Genomic DNA, 27,395 nt, shown 5'->3' on the forward strand with positions numbered 1-27,395 from the left:
GTAAATTTTCATATTGTTGCAGCATGAAATAATATTTACTTAAATTTTAGAAGTAATATAGAGGATCAGTCGCTTATACTACAATATTAAGAAGTCGGATATATATACCAATATTCTCTTTAAATGAAGTAGTATGTAAATTTCCTATAAAATATAAAATTTTGATATATTTTTGTGATAGTCTCTTTTTTTGTAGAGATATTCTTTTTATTTTGTGGAGTTAACAAAGATTTTTAAAATGACTGTTACTCCAGGATTCACTAACATGTTTAAAGGAACTTTACCCCAATTATCGGCTGTACTATCAGGTTTGTATGCAGTTTTATAATATTATATACTTATTTGTTAATATTTCATGTTAATTTTAAAAAGCTAAAATACTTCAGATAAATCGATTACGAATAATACATAGTCTATGCATTTATTTAACTCTACCTATTTATTTCTTATTATTTCTTATCATATATCATTATTATTTCTCTATTGTTGTTCTAATAATTCTATTTTTGTAATTAGTAGATTGAATAGAAATAAGCAAATAAAACGCCTTTTCGTGACACCCTTTGATACAGGTATCTAAACAAATGCTTTTGATTAATTTAATGATAACAATATGTAATAAATAGAATATGCAAAATATTAAACGTCGTTTTTTACTGATGAACAATATATAAACAATATAAGATCGCTATTTGATTTTGAATACTAAAGGTAAGGACCTGCAAATTATATGGAAAAAAGCTAGAAAATCCTTTAAAATGGGAGTTTTTAAAGTTACGTTATTCACTTGTTGCTTAAATATTACAAAAATAGCTTCTAAAGCCGATTTTTTATAAATTAATAATAAGTTTTCTAAAAATGCACAATAAACAACAATAAATAATTAGTGAATTGTAATGTTTGTATTTTGAGAACAATTTCCGAAGTGGAAATTGAAACGTCAATAAACGTATTTTAACCTTTAATTGTGGCTTATTCCCATTTAAATAGTAATTATTTTCCTTTGCTTTAAATTGTATGTAAATTCTACTAAATAATGTTATGGAGTTAGAATAATTTTATTCCATATTTTGTTACTTCCATAATAAATGTTATTAAGAAGTTATCAATATTTTTTTTGTCTATATGCCTATGCGGGCTATAAAGTATACCATTATGTAGTTGGTAACTAAGCAATAAACACGATCATGAACTAGTATGACATAAAAAACATAAATTAATTTTAATATTCAAGACATAATATTAAGGAAAGACAACTTTAGGGAATGAGCATTTTAGTAAATCCACAAACCTCACTCACTTCCCTCCTTTCATTTACATTTTTAAAAGTGGTTTTAATCAAGTTTGTGTGTATATTTTATAATTATATTGTAATAGTTTGAAAATAATTTGCAATTATTTATTTTTATGAGATACGATTATTTGGCTAAGGATCAGCCTTAAAAGTAAAAGACTTATCTCAAAAATGTAAGACTGTCTTTCTTAAATGTTTTCTTAAAAAATACATCTACTAATTAGCTTGTAGGTTGAGAAATAATCTTGCTACTGATAAAAGTTCCTAATTTCCATTTGATATGCCTCAGTTTTTAATGACACGTTTTTAACAGCAGAGACAAAATCTTGGAAATTGTAGAGTTTGTTTCTTATTTTTTGCATTGATTGTTTTACTCTATGATGGAAAGAATCTGCTATCATAAATGTACGTCCTGGTTCCAAATACCAAAAAACAATTTCAGAAGTAACAATTCCTTCTGAGTTAATTATGTACAAAAAAAAAAGAAAAACAAAGCCCAATTTTTATTCTGCGCGGTGCAGTTATCAAGCCAGATAGTAACACGTTTAGTATCTCTTTTTGACAGCAAAAATTAATTAATACTGCTGATGAGCTCATCCTTGCTTCTTCTAAACATGCCCCCATGCCACAAGGCAGCAAATTATTTACACTGATTTTGTTTTTTGCCAATTGGAACAAAACTCTTATTGTACACAACAATTCTACTCATAAATAACGCAGCTTTGAATATGTCCAAACGTGCCAACATTATAACTTTTTCCATATCCGCGCAATATTATTTTTTTCACTGACATACTGCATACGGGATTTGTCAGCTCCATCTTTATGTTTTACCACTTTTTATACATTTCACACAATTCATCTATGGTTTTTTTGTGTGTAAGCTGTCATGGAATGAAAATTCTTCACACAACTCGTACTCTTTATGTCCCAACTTAACTATAGAAACATTTATTCTCTTTGCAACGACTCGATACTTTTCGTATTAACATAATTACCATACTTAAGTATAAAATCATTAAACATAGAAACAAATGATAAATCACTTACTAGATACAACCTATTAGGGGCATGATCTCTTCTATAATGTGAAATGGTAGGTTTGAAAGAATTAATATGAGTTTAAATATCTCATCATCTATTTTATTTATATAAGAACTCATAAACCGTTTGAGCATACCTTCATTGTCTTTTGGTAAGTACTTAAATGAGTGGTTTCGTTTAAAGCCATTATTATTATGTACAGTTCTTTGTTTAATGGGTATCTCAGAAACTTGATGGAGTATAAAAGATTGTCTCTCAGATTTGTCAATTCTCCAAAATTGTTCATTTATAAAGGTTCTCTTATTATCCGATATTCTAGTTGAACATTGCAAAGCACAATATTCTCCACTACCACCGTTAATACCATGTTTTTGGGCTAAAGCATCAAATTTTATTTTCTTTCTTGCACTGACAGACAAGTCAAACTTTTTCTTTACCTAATTGAACCCTTTTTCGTGAAATCAAAGTTATTTTGGGGATCTTTAATTTTGTTCTCTACATTAGGTGTTACAACACTATCAGATAATATTTCTATTGGATTATTTGGTCTTTTAAAATCTCCATCATTTAAAACATCATCAGGTAATAGCTCTAGATTTTCTTCATTTGGAATATCTACTTCAAGAGGCTGAAGTTCAAACATTACTTTTTCTCCGTTGTTTTCATTTAAATGGATATTTTTGCTGACCAGTATCTCTCCACCGTCTGAAGTACTTTCTAGTAAATCTTTGTCATTCAAAACATCATCAGGTAATATTTCTGGATTTTGTTCATTTGGAGGCTGGAGTTCGCACATTACTTTTTCTTCGTTGTTTTCAAATAAATGGGTATTTTTACTGACCAGTATCTCTCCATTATCTGAAGTACTTTCTACATGACTGGGAATATAATTTGGGTCTTTATCAGTCTTGTTTTTAGTTTTTGGCGTTATATTCAAAGTCGCCATCATCATTTGTCGGGTTCGGGAACTGTACATGGTTAGGTAGGTACCTGAAATATTTTTCTCAAAAAGTATGTTATGTATTTTTAACAGGAGTTGAACATGACACTTTCAAAATAAAAATACGAACTTTGGCAACAGTGCCTACTCTAATGTAATCTTTTGCCGGTTTTTCTCTACTACCTGTTATTATATAACTACCAAGGTATCATAAGGTTTTAGTCGGCTATTTGCACGATAATACAATATACAGATAATTCGGCAGCATTCAAATAATTATAATAGAAAACTACATGAAGTCTATTAAGCAGCCTCCCAGCTACCAGTACTTAAATTACCTACATAGGTATAGCTTTGAGAGTACCTAAATCATTATTGGGGTTAGTTATCTTAAATATATGATAATATAATGTATAAGAATCAAAGTATAAAAACATATTTACGTTGAAGAAACTTATTAAAAACAGAATGAATTTTTAATACTATAATTTTTAGCCTCACTCTAAAATCCATTTTGTAGGTTATGTTTAGTATCAGCATAATCAATGTGTTACACTATTTAAGTTATTTAAGAAGTGGATAATATTTACCTGAAGAGTGTTTGAAGTAGTAAAAACAAATCAGGAGCCAAAGAACTGAATATTAAACTATGCACATAATTACTAAAGGTCTATAAACAAATTATAAATCAACAATTAAACACGTGTGTATTCATTTACTCTGTAAGTATACACTATACTACTAATTTACTTAGCGGCTTGGACGTATATGTTTGGATATGACATTTTTCCTTATCATAGCTAACCATTCAGTTTGTGCATCAGGTAGCGAAATGGCCGCATCTCAGAGTTACGACCTTTATGCTAAGTTAAATGTAAAAAGTAATTTTCAAAAGCAGTATAAAACATTACGAACTACAGGCAACTAAAATACCGAATCTGCAGGCCACAAACATAATAATTAAAAAAAAAGAGGTTAGTCTTTGTATGTGGGTATATTTTATTTTATAAAAACCCTTAACAGGGGAAAATTACAAGCACGAACGTTTTCGGAACAACTGTTCCATCATCAGGTTAAAATGCAGGTTACCATGCCTGAGCCACCAAAATATTTGGGTAAAAACCCTTTAAAATGTAATGTGTTACCAAAGATTGTACATGTTGTTAATTATATTATATGATGTTTAATATTTTAATTAGATTTTACTTCAGGTAACATACACCCATGCTTAAGTGAGTTCCAGTGTCCGGAGAGTAAACCTCTTCAAACGGACTACGGTTGGCAACTGTCCGTTTATTTAAGTCCGTTTGAAGAGGTTTACTCTCCGGACACTGGAACTCACTTAAGCATGGGTGTATGTTACCTGAAGTAAAATCTAATTAAAATATTAAACATCATATAATATAATTAACAACATGTACAATCTTTGGTAACACATTACATTTTAAAGGGTTTTTACCCAAATATTTTGGTGGCTCAGGCATGGTAACCTGCATTTTAACCTGATGATAGAACAGTTGTTCCGAAAACGTTCGTGCTTGTAATGTTGCCCTTTTAAGGGTTTTTATAAAATAAAATATACCCACATACAAAGACTAACCTCTTTTGTTATACGTGGTATACAGCCAGCTACAGGAATTATTTTCCTTGTGGATTTTATAATAATTAAAGACTGAAGTGGGCCATTCACTATATCATCATTATATACAAAATAAAAACAAATCAATTTTCTGAATTTTTTAAATCAAATCCCAAAACATCCTTCTTTGGGATCTAGATTGATGAACCCACGAGGCACACAACTTCTTCAGACAATAAATATTAATAACCTCAAAAGTTATTCTACAGGTGAACCTATATATTCGCCAAGAGACAGAAGAAAACTTCCAGATCTCCTTGATTTCTATATAACCAAAGGTAAAGCAGATAATCACCTAACAACTAAATCATGTTTCGACTTAACATCCGATCACTCGCCAGTATTTCTCACCCTGTCTTCTGAAATAATTTATTTACCTAAACCTCCTACGTTTTATTCATTATTAACCAATTGGACTTTATTTAAAGAAACCATTACTAATAACTTAAACATAAACTTACGGCTAAAAGTAAAAATTGATCTAGACCCTATGGTGGATCATCTAACTACATGTATACAGAAAGCGTGCTGGGAATCCACCTCACCAACCAATAATAAACCTAACAACGAGTTCTATCCCGAGACCATTACACAAAAAATTGGAGAAAAGAGAATACTTGACATGGCAAAACAATTGAACACCGATAAAGCTGCATTTAAAAAAGCAGCAAAAGACCTGAAAAAAATTCTAAGTGATCTAAAAAATACATCAACTGCAAAATACCTAAGAGATTTATCGCCATTAGAAGCCACATATTACACCTGGTCGTAACAATTTTCTGGAAGGCTAGCAGAAAATTCAAAACGGTCGATAAGTTTATTAATTGTTTGGCAGAGGGCAAATTACAAAAAGCTTTACGAAAAGCAAAGAAAACACAAATATATGAAGCATTTTTATTGACGAAAATTGACGAAATTATTGAATACTAAACTATTTATATACACAAGTTGTGACGCGACGCTGAAGAAACATTAGCTCATATGTTGGAAGTCTGGAGAAGCACGCCACCTTCTTCGCAATTTAAAGAAACTAAGTAATGTGTAAGAGTTTATAGCTTCTTTATAGATGTTAGTATCGATAAAAGGTACAGATGTTAGGTACTGATGCAACAAGAACCATTGAACAAACATAAATAATAAGGGACTATCTTAGATTGTAAGATTAAGAAGCAGAGCTAGAAACATCCTTGGAAAAATTCGGTCCCCCAGGAATAAATGACAGAGAAAATCTCTACTAGGATTACTACTCCAGAATAATTTATTCAACATGAACAACTTCTTTTACAAAAAAATGCACAGAAGATGGACCTGTATAAGTTCCAAACGGTAGAACAAGGATCGAAATCGACTATATCATAAGTGACAAAAAACAAATAATTAAAAGATCTAACAGTACTCAACAAGTTCATCACAAGCAGTGACCACAGAATGATACGAGCGAAAGTCCAAATCAACACAAAAAGAGAAAGAAACAAGAATGATTAAAAATAAGTCTTATGGTATCTAGACACCCCCATTAGATATCAACCAATATCAAGCACATATCAATAATAAGCTACTAATGCAAGAAAACTCCGAGAACGATCTTAACGACTTAAATAATTGCATCATAAACGCTTTACAAGAAAGTCACCGAGTGCGCTGTTCTAAAAGAAAATCAGATAGTAAAATAAGTCCATATACTGAAACGCTGCTAGACCAAAGAAGACAAATGAGAAGCGATGAGAATGCAGACAGCCACACTATAAGAGAAATGAATAAAACTGTTTCGAAGGCAATCAGGAGAGATTTAAGAAAATTTAAAACCGATAAAATTAAACGTACTACACAGAAAAATAACAGCTTAAAAGTTCTACGTAGAAAGCTAACGAATGGAAAATGCGAAATTCATAAATTAAGAAACAAGCAAAATGAAATAATATCACGTAGAGACGAGTTAATACAGGTTTTCGAAGAGTTCTACGAGGAATTATATGGAAGTGGACGAGAGGATCAAACAGCCATACAAACAGCCATTTCAAAGAAGATCATAAATCAAGTTTCCGAACTAATGCCAGAAATGAATGTAGATGAGATTCGACAAGCGTTAAGAAAAATGAAAAATAACAAAGCCCCAGGAGAGGATGGAATTGTAATGGAAGCTATCGTAAATGGAGAAGATATGCTATTAAATCAATTAAGGAAACTGTTTAATCTATGTTTTCAGCAACAAGAGGTGCCCAAAGAATGGAAAAATACTATAACAATCCTTTTATATAAAAAAGGAGATAGAACCAACCTAGAGAATTATAGACCTATTAGCCTGTTGAACCACATATACAAGCTCTTCACTAGGTTAGTGACATCAAGATTGGAGAGAAAATTAGATTTCTACCAATCGAGAGAGCAGGCAGGATTCTGATCAAATTATGGTACCAATGATCATCTCCATTCAGTAAAGACGTTCATTGAAAAATCCATAGAATAGAACAAACCTCTTGTCCTCACTTTCACAGATTTTCATAAAGCGTTCGATACGATAGAAATAGACATCATTATAGAAGTAATGAATGACAGTTGACCATAGGTATAGTGAACTTATTTACAATATTTGCAAAAATGCCACTATGACTATTAAGATAAACGATAAAACCCGACCAATAAAAATAAAACGTGGGATAAGGCAAGAAGATACATTTTCACCGAAATTATTCAAAGCGGCTTTAGAGTATGCCTTTAAGATGGTCAATTGGGACCACAGGGGAGTAACAATAGACGGCGAGAACTTGTCCAAAACTAAGTTTATAACAAATATGGTCCCCAATAACCATTTAACTATTCACAACAAAGTGGTAAAACTGGTGGAGACATATACGTATTTGGATCACGAAATAAGAATCAGCAGGGATAACCAAACATGCGAAATCCAAAGACGAATAACTTTAACTTGGGCAGCCTTTGGAAAACTGCGAGACACACTGAGAGCCAAAATACCAATTAGCCTCAAAAGAAAAGTATTTGACCAATGCGTATTACCGTTCATGATCTATGGGGCGGAAACTATGACTCTAACAAAAACTACGGCTTTGAAATTGAGAGTGGCACAGAGACGAATGAAACGATCTATGCTGGGAGTGACGTTGCCGGACCGAATAAGAAACGAAGATCTGCGAAGAAGAACGAGTATTGCTGATGTTGTGGAACGCATAGCGGAAGTTAAATAGAATTGGGCAGGCCATGTAGCGAGAATGCATGACTCACGATGGATGAGTAAAATTACACATTGGAGGCCAAGAGCAGACAAATGTAGTAGAGGAAGACCACCTACACGTTGGGCTGACGACATCAGGCGTATCACGAAAAATTGGCAACAAAGAGCACAAAATCGCAAAGAATGGAGGAGTTTAAGGGGGGCCTATGTCCAGCAGTGGACAAGATAAATAAATGCTGGATGGTGATGATGATGATGATGATAGTGTTCGTATAGTGGTATGTATTGGCTGCATGACATTCAGTCACTAATTAAGACAGTCGCTGACCAGTTTATCCTACGTAAATAATAAAGTGGGTTTAATATGAAACGCTCTAGTAAGCTCTTATAAGAGCTTGTAGATATAGGCATTTATACATTCCAAAATATTTACAATAAACAAAGAGAAAAGGTAATAGTCTATAAAAGTCTATACTGTAAGATTTGAAGATTGTTTTGACCATTGGCTAAAACCAAAAGTTATTAGTCAATCAAACAACAACCGTGACCGTGAAAGTTTTTAAAACGAGATAAAACTAAATAAATTATTGGAGTTATGAACAAACAAGGGATCATTCAATCATAAAATAGTTTGTAAATTACACCTACAGTCCTGGTAAAAGAACAAAAAAGACGGTTGTACGCATTTTGATATTGACTACCAACAGATTTAAATATAGTTACTCCTTGTCTAGAATAGACGATACATTTGATACACTTTTCAGGTCCTTTGATTTTCTATGATTGATTTAAATAATCGATATTGACAAGTTGGAATGAATACAGCTTAACTATAAAAAAAGACGTTATCGATAGGATCAGGTTTTTGCCAAAATATTTTTTTCCTTTTGACTTATTTATTACTTTCATGATATTTAAATGGCGAATAGAGATAGTTTCGTAAAGACTGACATAAAAAAAGGGTGTGGCAGTCCAGTGGGACTGCCGGTAGAAGTTACACTTCTATACACGCATTCGTCGTTACAAATTTATTTGGGAGTCAATCTGCACAATCATTACATATGTAATGCTATAGGTAAGACATAGCAGAAAGAGAAACAGAATTAATAACAACTTGCTAACAATTATTAACAACATTTGATCTGTAATAGGAGTATAGTAAATGAAGGATTGAATCAATATTTTGATGAAAATGTAAATTTTTATTTTCATATATGTATGAAAGGAGTTGAATGCAAAAATTTTTTTACACATACTCTGCAGTAAAATTCATTGTTTATTTTGTTATTAATATAAAATACGATACAATACACTGCAACATAATTCAATATAATAATACAATACAAATTAAAATGCAATATTTATAAGTATTTAAAAATGACAATAATGTACAAAAAAATACACTACAATACAGTGCAACCTAATTCAATATAATAATACAATACAAATTAAAATGCAATATTCATAAGTATTTAAAAATGACAATAGTATACATAACTTTTCTACTTACAGATATGTTTAATTTACCATGTAATAATATTAATAAAAAAGTCCTCCCCGACTGGGAATCGAACCCCGGTCTCCCGCGTGACAGGCGGGGATACTGACTACTATACTACCGAGGACATGACACAAACGTATTTCAAAATTGACAGTTCTGGGTCATACAGTGATTCACGTGATTTATTGCGATTATTATTTTGAAATACAAAAGACTAATATAATAATTATAAACATTTAATAAATAATACAAAACATATCACATAAATAATAATATTAATAAATATTTTATTATATATATAATATTATATGTATATATATATATATATATATATATATATATATAATATATTATATAATATTAAATATATATATACAAAAGGAACATTTTTATATTCGAGAGAGGAAGAGAGAGAAAATATATCTTCTGTCTCTTTCTTACTCATTATCTTACATATGTAATGATTTCACAGATTCACTCCCATAGACATTTCCAACGTGGAGCGCGCGTATAGAAGTATAACTTCAAAAACATTTATGATTTATTGACGAAATGACGAAAAGTTTTGCAACGATTACGTACAACTAATTTGAAACTAAGGATATTATTTATTATAGGCAAACTATTTACCAAAATGAGAATATACTAACTTATCAAAAATGTTCCAAAGGTATAATTTTCTAAGAGCACCCTATATAGTATCACCGACATAATTATTCTAGGCCCCTCGCTCGTGTCGGAAGATATTTGGGTGTAGTTCTTTAAAATTCATATACAACCTGTTTATTATATTTAAAATAAAAATGAATTTAAGGGAACCATCCTTAATAATTTACCCTTGTAAAGAAACGAGCACAGCCAAAGAAATAAAATGAAAATTTTAAAACAAAACTAACCTTTATTATTTTGCAAATAACAAAGTGTTATTCAAAGATTTTAGGAAAATTACATCATTATTGCAAAAAGAAAAACGGTCTGTATTTAGATATTAAATTGCAAATGAGAAGTGATTATTTATAAAACTAAATGTAGTCCTAGGATAAATGTTCAAACTGCACACTAAACAAAACACTAGGTAAAATAAAAATCGATCAAAAATGTTTGTTTCCAGCATCGGTCAAAGTTTACCAATTTTATATGCAATTTTTACATAGTGGTTTTGTACATCCCAAACAAACAGCAAACAGCAATTTTTACTCGGACACAAACTACAAATCTTGCGTTTTTCTAAAATAAGAACATTCGTCTCATTGTCCTGTTGTTCTTCTTGAACTCCAAGTATCTGGCTGATTGTAAGACGTAATTGACGTGGAATGTTTTCATTCGTCTTTTCATGTGATCTTGCACTAACTGCATAGCCAACTCCAAAGCAAAAACACTTTTTTCGTTGATTACTGGATTGTTTTTGTAACACTGATGTAGAATATATGAATTTGCTATAGAAATGTCCAATATGCGGAAAAAATTGTTAAGGGCCATTATTTCTCATATAAAGAATCTACACCTCCCTTATTCTCATTATAATTAGAAATAATTTCTAGTTTTTCACTAGAGGGATCACTATGACGTCTACTATGCATTGATATAAGATGCAAGATATAAGTACTGTAGCCTTTCCCACTTTTCCTACATGAGAAATTAAGGTACATTCTTCCCTAAATCCATAAATTGTTCACCCTTCAGGTCTGTTCTGTTGGCCAGAAAAGGGAAAGTAATGAATATAAATGAAATAGCTGCAGTTCGATCATCTTTTTTGCGTTCCTCCCGGTCTTCAGGATTGTCGAATCGGATAGCAAGTAAAAGAACAGCAAATCTTTTTTTGCTTATGACTGCTTTGGAGATTTCTCTTCCAGTTCCATCACTTGCAAATAAATTGTCTATATTTTCGTGACTGGAGTTGAAAATTGCAGTGTAAACAAGGAGTCCCAAAATTGCTCTTAACTCAATAACATTTTTCTAAGATGATGGATAGAACTAGTAGAATATTTCTCACGCATTGATCGTAATTTTGTGTTTGTATACTGCTCAATATATTGTAGAATGTTATCACTAAACAACATATTCCAAACAGACAAGAGTATCGCAACCTCGCCGAGCATTTTTGCCTTTGTTTTTAGAATTAGCACTTTTATGACAATTTTGTGTTTACGTGTTCTAGATGAGGGGATAACTTCTGACGTACACCACCTGCGTCGATTTTTACCATAAACATAGGTTTTGTCATTATCACTTACTACTAATTCATTACAATCTGCAGGCTCCTCAGAATTAAAAAATTCCGAACATGTATCGTGTTCAGATTCAATGTTATGGTCTTCCAAAATATCGTCTACATCACTGTCACTATCACATTTCTCATTGTACCACTTTAAAAGAGTTCTCTCATAATCGTCATCGCCGAAACGCACTCGTTTTGATGGCCCGGCCATAATTTCTAAAAATGCACGACACACAAAAAGTCACACTAACAGTCCGGCTTCGTCTGAGGAACTACTCTAGACCTAATTGTTGCGATAACTTTTTAGGAACTGAGAGAAACTTGTTGAAAATACACCACTTGTCAAGCTCCAATAGTTTAAGGATTAGATAGAAGTACTTGCCTGCAGGCAGTGCCAATTTCCAATAAAATATAATAAAAAATATGGAATCGTCTGTCAGACGACGCCGGACCAGTTAAGGGTTATTATAAATGCTTATTAATACTAAACAGCTTTAAAATTGTATTATTGGATTTATTAAGTCAATGAACAAAAAATCAAATTCTCTATAGTTATAATTTCTTGTATTAAATAATTTTATTTTAAAGGTAGTCATTATTTCATTACACACTAACAGGATCACCGAAATTATTTTGGCGTTGTACAATTGAAAGTTTTACAATTTATTTAGTACATTTATGATCATCGAAATTTTGTATTGTAACTAGTAAGGTATTTTAAAAGATTCTGTAGGGGTGTGTGTGTACATGCATTAGAACGCTTGAAAATTTTCTAAAATTAGCAGACGGGGAATATAACTGAGAAATAAATTTAAATGAATATTGCTTTTGGATTAAAATCTGCTCTAAGTAAAACTGACTTGTTGTCGGTTTATAATCACGAAACGCAAAATATTATTTGCTAAATAGTGTATATAAACAACAAAGTTTCATCACACAAAAAATAAACTGTAAGTACATTACCAATTTAATACAAATGCAATAATTTTAAATATTTAATATAACCAATAATTCAATACAACACATTCAGTAATCCTGTTTCTGGTTTTTCGACAACTTCCAGTCGAACTAATTAGCCGACACAGGAGCGGTTTGACAAAATTCTATCAAATGGAGAAAACAAAAATTAAAAATTAACAATGAAAAAGGATAATGTTAATATTGAGGGGGCCTTGTTACTGGCTCCCTATATTCGAGAGTTGGAAATCCTTTGATTCCAAGCCTTACTTCAAAGGACTTGTGACTGGATGTATCTCCATAGGTTTGGTTCTTCAGTGACCGTTGAAGGATAAGGATTGTTAATGGGAGCAAATATAACTCCAGAGAAATAAAATCACCTTTAGTTTATCGACTTATAATTAACTATTTTTAGATTAAAGAGGTTCAAAACGACGTAGCTGACTATACAGTATCAAATAATTCTTTCTTTATCACACGTAAAAGAGAAAACCGTATTTATGAGAAAAAATGCCCGATTTCGGCGTAGAGAAATATTTTATACGTGAATTGAGAGTGAATTTAAAATCCGATGCCTCAAGGGCGATCTCTGAGAACTAACTAAATAAAATAATACTTCCTCTTGTATTTAGGTGTGAAAACTATTTAAGAGGCTGTGGTGGCGCCAACAAGTCGGCTGTGACTATTTTACTTATTCTACACTAAGAAAAGTGTAAAGAACTATATTTTTATTTTATATTTTAAAATGATATGTTCATTTCTGGAACATAGACTGCCCGCGTTGAAGTATTTACTTCAAACCGAAAGAAAGAGTGATTTGAGAAAGTAAGCAAACTTAACTTAAATGTAATTTAAGAAATAACTATTCCTAAACTAGAGTAATACATATAAATGTGACAAAATTTAAAATTTTAATTTTCTACTTTGTCCACAGGAAGAGGACAGAGTTTTGTAATGGGTCTGTTAAAATATCCATCTCTAGTCTTTATTTTAACACTACGGACCTTATCGTCCTTACCAGTAAACAATTCAACAATTCTTGCCAATGGCCAGTGTAGGGGTGGAACTTTATCTTCCTAAATTTCCATTGGATTTCAGAAGAGGAGAGAAAATTGAATATGGACTCAGAGGTTTCCATTTGTTTAAGAAATAGTGCAACTTCCCTCAACTGATTTCTAGCTCCTAGAAAATTAGTGGCGTTATCTGAGTAGATAATTTGTGGACAGCCTCTCCTACTGATGAATCTTTTTAAAGCAAGTAAGAAACTTTCGGTAGAGAGACCTGTGACTAATTCGATGTGCACTGCACGAGTAACCATACATACGAACAACGCTATGTAGGATTTTATTTTTAGAGCCTTTCTTAAATTGGAGCTTTTTATAAGAAATGGACCACCAAAGTCTAGACCAACATTGGTAAATGGAGGGGAGAAACATGAACGTTCCCGTGGTAAATCAGCCATTAACTGTGTGGCTGTCTTTGCTTTAAATTTAAAACAATCGTGACATTTATTAATTATTCTTTTAGTTTCTTTGAGACCATTTAGACACCAATATCTTAAACGAAAATTGGAAAGAGTATTTTGAGGGCCTGCATGACATAATCTTATATGTTCTCTATGCAGCATTAATTTTACTATGTGATTATGAGAGGGTAGAAGTAATGGGTACTTCTGTTCATATGGGACGTCTGAGTACCTTAGACGACCACCTACACGAATCATTTGCTGATTATCTATGAATGGGTTGAGTTTTAAAATTGTTCTATTTGAAATTATCTCCTTATTTTTAAGACAAGAAAATTCTCGAAAAAAGTGTGCCTTTTGCAAAAGTTTTATTATTAAATTTTCAGCATTTTTTAATTCTGAAACAGAGAAGGGTCCAACATATTTTTCATTTGGAAACTTGAAATTGTGAATGTACCTGAGAAGTGCGATACTGCGTTGTAGTTTTGAGAAGTTTGAAAATTTGAGAGATAAATTTTCAATGAAACTTATTGAGCTTTCTTGTGCTAGATGAACTATTTTCTTTTCCTCTGGTATTTTACTTACATTTGGTTTTGAATCATAAGAAGTTAAATCTAAGTCATAATTAAGTAGAAATGAGGGACCTTGAAACCAAAATTTTGAGTTTAGAAGTTCAGGAGCAGACATGCCTCTTGACGCCATATCTGCGGGGTTTTGTTTTGACTTTATATATCGCCACTTAAATTGTGGGTTTCCTTGTATTTCAGAAACTCTATTTGCAACAAACTGTGACCATCTCGAGCTATGTGAGCCTAACCAAGCAAGTACGATTTCTGAGTCCGTCCAGCAGTTTATTGAGTCTATTTGAGTTAATTTATTATTTAGAATTTCAACTATTCTTTTAGTGAGTTTGCTGCATAAAACAGCACCCATAAGTTCTAACTTAGGTAAAGTTAATGTTTTTATTGGAGCTACCCTACTTTTAGAGGTGATGAGTGTGGAAGAGACATTTCTTGAGCTATAAGTAACTCTAATATATATGCAGCTGGCGTATGCCTTTTCACTAGCGTCGGAAAATGCGTGTATTTGTATAGTACATATATAATTTTCAATAAAAAAAGGTCTGTGAATTTTTAAATGTTTTAGTGCTGAAATATGTTTGAGAAAATTTAACCATTAATTTAAGAGTGTAGAGTCTAAACTTTCATTCCACTGAATTTTTGAAAGCCAAGTTTTTTGCATTATTATTTTTGCAGTTACTATTACAGGATTAATTAATCCCTTGGGGTCGAAAAAACTTGCGATTATCGAGAGCACTTGTCTCTTAGTGTAGGAATCTTTTATTTCGATTTCTGGCACTGAAATAGAGAAACTATCTAATTTAGAGTCCCAACAAAGACCTAATATTTTATTGGAATGACTTTCTGAAGATATAACATACGTAGAGTCAGTTGAAAATTGTGAAATATTTTCTAAAAATTGTGGTGAATTTGAACACCATTTGTGAAGAGATATGCCTGCCTTTTGTAGCAGTGCAGTGATTTGCTCATGCGCAAGTGTGAGTGTTTCAATACTATTTGTACCATATAATATGTCATCAATATAGCAAAAATTAATGAGCATATCATGAGCGAGAGGATATTCTTCCTTATGCATGTTTGCGAGTTCAATTAAACATCGTGTGCTAAGGAAGGTAGCTGGTTTCGTTCCATAGGTAACCGTTTCCAATTGTATACATTTTAACGGCTCTGAGGGAGAGTTGCGCCACAAAATATTTAATAAGAAAGTTTGGTTGGGGTTTATTCTGATTTGTCTAAACATATTTTTTATATCAGATGTGAATACATACTTGAAGAGTCTAAAGTTGACTAAAGTGTCAAATAGTTCTGGTTGTGTGGTATAACCCTTTAACATAATATCATTAAGGCTAAAACCAGAAGTGGTTTTCAAGGATGCGTCAAAAACTACGCGCAAACGAGTTGTAAGAGAAGTGTCTTTTTCTACACTGTGGTGAGGCAAGAAATATTTGTTTTCTGAGTGTACATTCTGCAGAGACAACGGAACATATTTTGCATGTCCTAATTCAACATACTCATCTATAAAAGATTTATATTGTTTGTAAAGAGAATCATTTTTTGAGAATTTGTTTTCCAAATTTAGAAATCGCCTTCGCGCCATTTGGAAAGAGTCGCCCAATTTATTATTTTCATTAGGCGTGCATAGGGGTAAATCTACTTGGAACTGTCCATTCGGTAGGATTTGTGTTGTGGCTTTAAATATTTTCTCAGCCTTTTCATCATCAGGACTTAAATGCTTTATTTCGGGAACTTCTTCAATGTCCCAAAACCTTTGGAGAAGATTATTTATATTTTCTTCTTCAGTGTGAGATTGAACAAATAAAGAAATATGATTCGAGTGTGAATAGTTACAGTTTGAGTGAGAGTGCATCTTTTTCTTAGATGAAACTTGTGGAGATAAGTTACCGAACATGACATATCCTAAATGAGCGTTTTGAAGCACGGGAAGACCTGCTCCAATATGAATTAAACCATCCTTTAATAGATCACAGTAAATTTCTGCACCTAATAAGAGATTGATTCTCCCTGGGGAGGAGTAAGAGGGATCACTAAGCTTTATGCCAGCTGGTATTTTTATTTTGCTACGATCTAGAGGTACCTGAGGTATTTTACACGTAATATTATCCAAAACTGCACATGATACTTCAAATTTCATATCATTGTTTTTATTTGGGAAAAATTCAATGTTTACCATTTCATTTGAGATGGAACAATTTTGAGAGATTGTGGAAATTTGTAATCTTTTATTAGTGGTAGAGTAATTTAGTTTATTTACTAAATCTTTTGTTGCAAAGCTCGATTGAGATCCATTATCGAGAAGATATCTTACGTGTACAGGTTGTCCACTTTTAGAGTAAATTGTTACCAGCGCTGTGGCTAGCAAAACTTCGTTTTTTGGATTGAAAGTGGAGAGAGAAGAGATGCAAGATGAATTTTGACTTTGTGTGTCTGAGAGTAGACAATATTCATTTATCTGAGTGCTTAAGTGAGTAGAAGTGTTTGGTGATTTATTATATGAATGTGGAGAATTAATTGTTTAAGTAACTTGGGCATTATTACTCCTTTGAGGAGCATGAAAATGACTTTGAGAGATATGTGGTGCACTATGGCGAGTTTGTGAATCACCCTGTATACTTGCGGACGATTGAGAGGTTTGTGGTGCATTAAAGCGTGATTGTTGCCTATTGGCGTGACTTTGATTACCATCATGTGGATTTGAAGCACTTTGATTGCTTCGAGTGGGAGAGAATACATTATTTTCATGAGTGTGAGCAAAATGATTTTCTTCATGCAGAAGTGTATTGTGCTTTTTATTGCAAATTCTACATGTGTATTTAGAGATGCATTTATCAGTAAAATGCTTAGTGCCAAAACAGTTTCTGCAAAGCTGTGCTTGCTTTACAAAATTAAACCTTTCTCGAGAATTTGTGTCTTTAAATAAGTTACACTGATATATTTTATGACCAGTTTGTTTACAAAATATGCAATTTTCATAGCTAGATTTATTATTATTTATAGTAGAAATATGAGCAGTTTTTTGAGTGACTTTATTATTAAACTTTGACTGAGTTTCAGTGTAATTAAGTTTCTCTAAAACATCACATCTTTTTTCTAGAAATTCAAAAAATTGTTTGAGTGTTGGAACATTCTTAGAACCTACTTCATATTCAAAAGCCTTGTGAGAAGCAAAATCTATTTTTTCTAAAAATATTTCTATTAAAAGGAGGTCCCAATGTTCAATTGGAACTTCCAGATTACTAAGAGCTTGAAGCGTTTGCTTCGTGTGTACAAGAAAATCTCTTAGTACCTGAGGAGTGCATTTAACTAGAGATTGAGACTTTAACAGCTTTTTTATAAGAGTAATAATCACTCGTGATTTGTCATCATATCTTTCTTTTAGGGTTTTTATAGCGATAGCAAAATTTGCATCTACTACTTCGATACTGCTAATTAAGTTTAAAGGTTCTCCTTTGAGGAAGGATTTTAAATATATAAACTTTTGTACATTATTTAAACTTGAATTGTTTCAAATAGTTGAAAAAATTCATTGAATTCTGAGAAATTGCCGGTAAAGGTTTTCATGCTAATTTCAGGCAGCCTCGCACTGGAAACAGCATTATTATTTGAGCTAGGTGCTTTATTTTCTGTTAAATTTAATTCTATTATTTTTCTTTGCAAACCTTTGAGTGTGTTGAAGTATTTTTCTTCAACATTTGCTCGATCAGCTGATTGTTGGTCGCTATCATCAGTCTGTTCGATTTCTAATTGAGTTTGTTCATATTGTGTGAAAAAATTAAATAGTTTTTCTTTCCTATTTTCAAAATCAAGTATTTCGTTTTCTGTGTCTTTATTGGCTATAAACCATTCTGAGATACGTGTAATTGATGCTTTAAGTGATTTGCGCTTTTTCTTTAAAGCTTCCATTTTTTATTTAAAAGTGAATTTATTTGCAAATATATGCTGAGCGAGAAATAAGAGTGAATGATTTTGTTTAGTGTAAATGTCTTTTTCAACTAAGACGCGATTTTAATTTTAATAGAGTATTTTTACTAGAGTGATAAATAAATATTTTTCTTGAGAGCGGGCTGTGAGACAATCTGTATAATAAATAATTGTCAGCTATCTTTAGCGATATTGAGAAGAAAGATCTGTTGTCAAATCAAAGCCATTAGTTAATATAAATATTAATAAACAAATAAAAGTCGAGACAAATATCTACCAAATATAAATGTGTGCATGCAGTGACTATAGAAATATATAGAAAGAGTTTTAACCTCACCAAATGTTTTTCAAGTATCCAATTTAATTACCGCTGTCGCTTACCAGCACATAACGCACTTTTCACAAAACACACGTGTCTAATCTTGAACGAAGGTCAACTTGTGCAATCTTTCTTCTAGGGACGAGAAACCATTATTCTTTCTTCCTGTTGCTCTCCGGCATGTGTAATCCTTTTCTTTCTTCAGTCCTGTTTTATCAAATAATCTGTGCTCGATAGGACCACGAATGAGGGGGAGCCTTGTAACTGGCTCCGTGCATAAGAGGGTTGGAAATCCTTTGATTCCAAGCCTTACTTCAAAGGACTTGTGACTGGATGTATCTCCATAGGTTTGGTTCTTCAGTGACCGTTGAAGGATAAGGATTGTTAATGGGAGCAAATATAACTCCAGAGAAATAAAATCACCTTTAGTTTATCGACTTATAATTAACTATTTTTAGATTAAAGAGGTTCAAAACGACGTAGCTGACTATACAGTATCAAATAATTCTTTCTTTATCACACGTAAAAGAGAAAACCGTATTTATGAGAAAAAATGCCCGATTTCGGCGTAGAGAAATATTTTATACGTGAATTGAGAGTGAATTTAAAATCCGATGCCTCAAGGGCGATCTGTGAAAACTAACTAAATAAAATAATACTTGGTGCGTAAAAGTGTCGATTACCCCTCTTGTATTTAGGTGTGAAAACTATTTAAGAGGCTGTGGTGGCGCCAACAAGTCGGCTGTGACTATTTTACTTATTCTACACTAAGAAAAGTGTAAAGAACTATATTTTTATTTTATATTTTAAAATGATATGTTCATTTCTGGAACAAATAGTCCAGGGGTCTCGAAGTCCCAAAAGTTATTGACATCATATAAAACCTCTTCATATTCTGCAGCGTTAATCAATTCAACTCCAAAATTCCATTCCAAGAAACAAGCTATTTTTTATATAATTATCTGGAAAACGCCAAACTTGAGGAATATCTACTTGCACTAAGAAAAATTATAGAACCAGAACCAAGATATATTATATCAAGAGTTTTAAATCACCGTATTTGTATTTACCTAGCTAGGGAATAATTAGTAGAAAGTGTCAAGAATGTTAAAAACGAAAGAATAACTATCAATTAATAAATAATTTATGTTCGACGCTTAATTACACCAAATAAAAGATTACTGATCTCTAATGTTGACCCTAGTATTCCTCACACTTTCATAGAATCTGAACTTAAAAAGTTAGGCCTCAAATTATTAACTCCAATTAATTTTTTACGAATAGGTACAACAAACTCAGATTATAGACATATACTGAGCTTTCGAAAATATACATTTATCTCTCATATAAAACCTACATTAATCCCTCCCTTAATTGTCATAAACAACGATCAAACAACATCTTATCGTATTTTCATATCTTTAGAAAAACAGATGTGTTACTATTGTAAACAATCTGACCATTTTGTAGCAAATTTTCCAACCTGTACAAATCTAAATCAAAACTTAACAACAACAGTGCCGACTACTACTATAAATACAGAAGTTAATACTCTTTCATCATCAACTATACCAATATTAACTGCATCCCAAGTATCACTTTCACCATCATTCTCAAACTCTTCCTCAACACTTGCATGCCCTATCAATAGCATATCCATAGATACCACTAATACACTTGAAATAACTAATACACCTAGTAAAGAACTAAACACAGCTAAGCGCAGCCTTGATGAAATTTTAACGCCACCTTTACAAGAACCTAAAGAAAATTTTATAAAACCAATACAAAAACTTAAAAAATCCAAAACCTTTGATAATTCCGAGACTATTGCTAACAGTATGAAACCCGTTAAATATTTTATTACTAATAAACTTGTAATTACGATATTAAATTTTGAACAACTAACTGATTTTTTTTAAATGCCTTAAGATCTAGAGATACATTGAGTCTATCTAAAACTTATACAGAAGACACATTAGGCTTACTTAATTTGGTAAAACAAATCTACCCCCACATTATACAAAAAAAAATAAAATCGCGATGTACTAAAATAATTAAATCAATTAATAGACAACTAAAACCTCAGCTCGATAGCGACTCCTCCATAGAACCTTCTACATAAGCTCACATTTAAGTATATGCTACAGTGGAATTTGAACGGGTATTATACCCGTTTAGAAATGTTACAATTAATAATTGCTCAAAATGCTCCTTTTTTAATTTGTCTACAAGAAACTCATTTTAAAAATAATAAAATTCATAATTTGAGAAATTATACAAGCGTATCTAAAATTAGGCAAAATCAAAAACATGCCAGTGGTGGAGTTTCGATTTATATCGATCATTCCTATGAATATTGCAGTATTAATCTAATAACAAATAAAGAAGCTGTAGCTGTGTACTTAGTAGGTCCACTAGATATTAACAACTGCAGTCTTTACATCGCTCCTAATTCTGATTCAAATATAGCACATATTTCTAATTTTTTATGCCAGATTTCTACATCTCGAATTATACTGGGAGATTTTAATGCACATAATTCATTATGGGGCTCAAAAACTGACAAAAATGTAAATAGAAATAACAACTTCTTTAAATAATGTCAATTATACCTACTTAATGACGGCTGAAATACTCGATATAATGCAGCAACAGGCGAGTTTTCAGCAATTGATTGCTGAAAACTGCTGTCCACTGATCTCTATGGAACTGATCACTTTCCCATCTTAGTTAACAATCTGTACCATGAGCACAATACACACATCACCAAATGGTCCTTAAATAAAGCCTACTGGGCACTGTTCTCAACATTGATTTCTTCATCAGCTATGGATCTTAGAGAAATTTTAGACAGAACAAGATATTAACAAGAAAACATCTTTTTTTAATAAACTCGTCATTGATATAGTGATCAAATCCATTGAAAAAACAGCTTTTTATCCAAAGCAGTCACCTGTACTAAACGATGCGTACAAACAATCAATAAAAGAAACTAAATTGGCTTTTACTATATATAAACAAAATAAAACCACTGAAAATCATTTGAAATTTAAAAGAATAAGTGCTAAATATAGATTTATTATTAAAAAAAGCAAGCAAAAGTCACGACAAAAGTTTGTTTCAGAAATCAATAGATCTACTTCAATTGGTCTAATCAGGAACATAATTAGAAGTGTATCTGGAAAAAATTCACATCACTCTATAAAGTAATTAATAAAAGACAACTTGACATTTACGTCAGAATGCAATATATCTGAAAAAATGACAAATCAATATTGTACCGCTTCTAGTAAAGAAGGCTATTCAATACAATTCTTAAATAAGAAACGATTTAAAGAAAATAAAGGAATACCATTAATCAATGACACTTCACCAATAAACAATCCTATAAGATTTACTGAACTTATTGAAACTCTTAATTCCGTTAGAAATACTAGTCCAGGACTAGATAACATACCTGTGCATTTTCTACAGAACCTAATAGTAGGCCTGTTACGGAGAATTAAAACATCAGTGCAGTTGCGGTTGGAGTGGGTGCAGTTGTCCACACCCTTTCGTGAAAATTGACAGCATGCGCGCAAGAAAGAAGAGGAACAGGAAGATAGATATAGACTTTATACTTGAGAGTAGAGTACAATTACAATTTTTGTAATGAGTTTTTGTAATAAGTTGGTTTCAGTGAAAATAAAGTAGTAGTAAAGTTGTGTATCAATTTTATGCAAGCAAGTTATTCAAACAAGCGAGTTTACCCCAACAAAGCCTACTAGTAGGTCAAGAACTATTATTGTAACTTCTCAATTTTATATACTTCACTCGCTAAGATTATCGTGCCAATCTGGACTAAACATTGAAATCTGTATCACATAAAAATTGGGAAGCTCAATTTCAAACTCTAATAAATTTATAAAGAGCTTTAATTAGATCAAATCTGGAGTACGGATGTGTTGTGTATAACTTTGCAAAGCAAACATTGCTCACAACTTTAGATACTCTTCAGAGTTCAGCCGTCAGACTTGCTCTTGAAATATATTGCACCAGTCCTGTGGATAGTCTACTCTGTGAAGCTAGAGAGCCACCCTTAAACTTAAGAATGAAATACTTGGCTCTATCGTATATCTCGAATATAAAATCTAACCAAAAAAATCCAGCTCTCCATTTTTCTGTTGCTAACAAGTTCCAGAAAGTCTATCAAAAAAGAAATAGAAGTCCTGTACATTTCTCTGAACGAGCTAATAGATACTTAGATTTTAATATTGAACTTATTAGATTTTAATATTAAACTACCTCCCATTTATCCTACCTGTGAAATAAATTTATGTTTTCCTTGGGCTATTCCCTCTCCGTTTGTAACGTTAAAGTTACAGCATATAACAAAAATAACGTAATACCCAATTTTTTTAAAACTCACTTTCTCAATGTTCTCACACAGTACAAAAATTACCATCTTGTATACGCGGACGCATCTAAGACCATAAATAAAGTACGAGCATGCTTTGTGATATCACATGAACATTCCATCTATAAATTGTTTCCTGTGACAAGTATTTTTACAGCAGTCTAATTCACTTAGTTGTCTGACATCAATTTCTCAGATCTCTCGTCCAACATTACAGCAGATTAAGTTAATTTTATACCTTACATACCAACACACGTTGGAATAGATGATAACGAAATGGCAGATAATCTACAGCAGAATATCTAACTGTGCATTTAGATTTAAAACTTTACTTAAAAGAAAAAATGCACGATGTTTGGCAAAACCAATAGAAAAGAAGCACCACTAAATTGATAAAAATAAAATCTTTCGTCCTCCCATAGAACTTCTGGCCTTCAAAACCACATCAAGTTCTAATAGCACGTCTAAGATTAGGACAGACTTCTACATACAACATATGAATACTTGTTAAAGAGAGAAGAGGAACCAGTGTGTTTTGTTTCTGAGTGTAAAGTGACAGTGAAGCACATTTTTGATTGACTGTCCAATATACTCACTTGAAAGACTATATCACCACATTCCAAAACCATTAAAAGAGCTTCTAGGAAAATCTAAATACGTAGCTGACTTGATAGAATTCTTAAAATTTATAAAGTTTTTTGATACAATTCACCACAATACATCAATAATTAAAATATATATTGTATACCTTATTATGTAATTAATACTTTGTATATGCCTATGTATGTCTTCATCACTTTTGTATTTTCTTATGCTAATAACCCTAAGCGGTTGAAGCAAAATTAAAAAAATTTGCTTTTGAGTTGTGTTCAATTTCAAAATCAATTTGTTGCATATAGCATAAAGTTATCCAGAATAATTTTAATATTTTCCTTTAAAATTCTGCTTTTAAATAATAGCAGTATTACATTTTTTAAGTTATACTTCTTCTTTTCTCTGCGCCCGTTCGACGTTGGAAATTTGTACGGGAGTGAGTCGGCAAAATCATTACATATTATGTAATATATGGCTAAGAGAAAGAGAGAGAGAGAGAGAGAGAGAGACAGAAGATATATTTTCTCTTTCTTTCTCTCTCGAGAATGTATGACCGAGAACTGTCAATTTTGAAATACATCACTTCTATGTCTAATTGGCAAATTTTTTGCGTGTTTTGTTCATACGCTGGTATATGTGAGTTCGAATCCAAATACGAATTTGCTTTTTTATTTTTGAAATATTTAAAAACCCCATGTTAATCTTATTAAATATATGTAATATACGCAAAAATGCGAAATTTCAAGATAAAATGAAAATTTACTACATAATCCGAGTTGTTGGTTTTTTATTTTTATCTTCCACAAACATTTTTAAAGTTATACTTCTATACCCGCATTTGACGTTGGAAATTGATACGGGAGTGAATCGGCAAAATCATTAAATATGTAAGATATGGGTAAGAGAGAGACACAAGAAATATTTTCTCTCTCTTTCTTCCACGAGATTAAAAATGTTTCTTTTGTAAATATATTTAATATTTATTAATATTTTTATTATTTTTTTAATAATATTATTATCATGGTAAATTAAACATATGCGTAAGTAAGTCATGTATATTGTCATTTTTAAATACTTATGAATATTGCATTTTAATTTGTATTGTATTATTATATTAAATTATGTTGCAGTGTATTGTATTGTATTTTTATATTAATACCAAAATAAACAATAAATTTTAAAATAGTGTAAAATTTATGTGTAAAAAATTTTTTTTGCATTCTCTCCTTTCATCCAACTCCTCAAAATATTGATTAAATCCTTCATTTACTATACTCCTATTACAGGTCACATAATGTTTGTATACAGCAAACGATGCACCATATACCTATATACCTAATTCTGTTTCTCTTTCTGCTCTTTCTTACCTATAGCATTACATATGTAATGATTGTGCAGATTGACTCCCATATAAATTTGTAACGGCGAACGCGTGTATACAAGTATAACTTCTACCGGCAGTCCCACTGGACTGCCACTTGTCTTTATAGTTAAAATTTGACACAGTTTTTTATATTAATATTTTTGTACAGGAAAATATTTAGTAGACTTACGACGATATATCTTTTTAGATAGGTTACTGTATTTAATTACTTAAGTAATTTATAAAAAATACCTAAAATTAACAGGATTTAACTTGAATGGAATCCCAAACAATTTTAGTTCTAATTAATTCCGACATTGTCATTATTATTTTTTACTTAATTGATTTTAATTTTGGCAGGTACTCTATGTGCTTTAAGCGATGGAATGCATTATGGTTGGACTGCTCCTGTGGTTCCAATACTAATGAGTCCTGACTCTCCAGTACCTATCACAAAACATCAAGGCGAATGGTTGGAAAATATCTATGTAATTGGAGCAGCAATTGGACTTTGGCCAACAATGCTATTAGTAGATAAAATAGGCCGGAAAAAATCAATTTTATTAGCGTGCTTTATATCTGTTTTAGTTTGGATAACAATTGCTCTGGCGCCAAGCGTGGAATATATGCTTGTGGCAAGAGCATTCGCTGGAGCAGCAGGAAATATGGCTTTTGTAGCAACTCCAATGTATATTGCTGAAATAGCTGATCAAAAAATAAGAGGATTTTTAAGTAGTTTAATTTATCTTATGATGCTTTGTGGAATTCTTTTAATCTATTGTATTGCCCCATTTTTTCCAATCTACGTACCTTGTTGTTTGGGAGCAGTCTTAGTTTTTATACAACTTATATGGTTTTCGTTTGTGCCGGATAGTCCTTATTATTTAATAATTAAAAATCAAACAGAATCTGCTCGAAATGCTCTAAGGAGATTAAGACAAAATGAATCTGGCGTAGAGGAAGAGCTCAAACAAATTCAATTAGCTGTGGAGCGACAAAGAACTGAACGAGCACGATTTTTAGATTTGTTTGTTATAGCAAGCAATAGAAAAGCAATATTCATAATGGCTTATCTTAATTTTTCACAACATTTTAGCAGCGTGAGCGTATTGCTAATGAATATGCATATTATTTTAGCGCAAGCTGGGTCCATCTATATGGATCCTCATACAACAGCTATAGTATTTTCAGGAATTATGTTGGTAGCTGCATTAACTGGATCTTTTTTAATAGACAAATTTGGAAGAAAGTTTTTAATTATCAGTTCAGGCATTTCAACAGCAGTTTGTTTATTGACGATAGCTATTTATTTTAATCTTAAAAATGATGGATTTAATACAATTAATTTCAGCTGGATTCCCATTGCTTGCGTAATGGTATATGCTTTTACTTTTAAATTGGGTTTAGGTATGGTTCCCATAGTTATAACAGCAGAAATATTTCCTACTACAGTCAAGGCTTATGGTATGGCATTGGCAGACGGGTCATATACTATTTCATCTCTATTATCCTTACAAGTATATCAGAGACTTACTGAGTCATTTGGAGTTCAATACCCATTTTATATCTTTACTGTGTGCTGTTTGTCTACAGTATTTTTTACATACTTTATAATTCCTGAAACAAAAGGTAAAACATTAGATGAAATCCAAATGATATTAAAAGGAGAATATAATAAAAACAAATCTGAAAAAATATAGAGAAAAATATAGAAAAAATATATCCGTTATTATTTAATATTATTTTTTATACACGGTTCACAATTTGTTGATAGCTCACTACAAGTTTAACCCTAATTAGAAAACTGAAATACAGAGAGGATAGGTAATACGATATAATAGTAAAAACCAACCTAAAACTGACGGTTTAAGACGTTTTCAAATAACCCACTTTATATCTGAAGGAATACAATACCTTATAATCCTATTACGACCAGTGTCGTAGAGTATATG

The 27,395-nt window shown here is 31.6% G+C and overlaps 1 protein-coding gene across 3 annotated transcripts; it reads left to right on the forward strand.

Annotated features, from left to right (window-relative positions):
• On the forward strand, positions 1 to 27,395 carry LOC140442711 (trehalose transporter 1-like protein). Of its 3 annotated transcripts, none has more exons than XM_072533697.1 (3): positions 1 to 131; positions 219 to 308; positions 25,804 to 27,395. In XM_072533697.1, the coding sequence occupies exons 2-3, from the start codon at positions 239 to 241 to the stop codon at positions 27,141 to 27,143; spliced, it is 1,410 nt and encodes a 469-aa protein (XP_072389798.1). In that variant the 5' UTR covers positions 1 to 131; positions 219 to 238; the 3' UTR covers positions 27,144 to 27,395. The 3 variants fall into 3 exon arrangements, with proteins under 3 accessions (XP_072389798.1, XP_072389797.1, XP_072389796.1); XM_072533696.1 differs by having other exon boundaries at positions 197 to 308; positions 25,804 to 27,394; XM_072533695.1 differs by lacking the exon at positions 1 to 131 and having other exon boundaries at positions 141 to 308; positions 25,804 to 27,394.

This window comes from Diabrotica undecimpunctata, chromosome 6 (assembly GCF_040954645.1).
Source record: "Diabrotica undecimpunctata isolate CICGRU chromosome 6, icDiaUnde3, whole genome shotgun sequence".
NCBI classification, from domain to species: Eukaryota; Metazoa; Arthropoda; class Insecta; order Coleoptera; family Chrysomelidae; genus Diabrotica; species Diabrotica undecimpunctata.

Coding starts and splice junctions, on each gene's coding strand:
- LOC140442711 (XM_072533697.1), top strand. CDS start 239: ATGACTGTTACTCCAGGATTCACTAACATGTTTAAAGGAACTTTACCC. Junction 309..25,803: donor ATTATCGGCTGTACTATCAG/GTTTGTATGCAG, acceptor TAATTTTGGCAG/GTACTCTATGTGCTTTAAGC.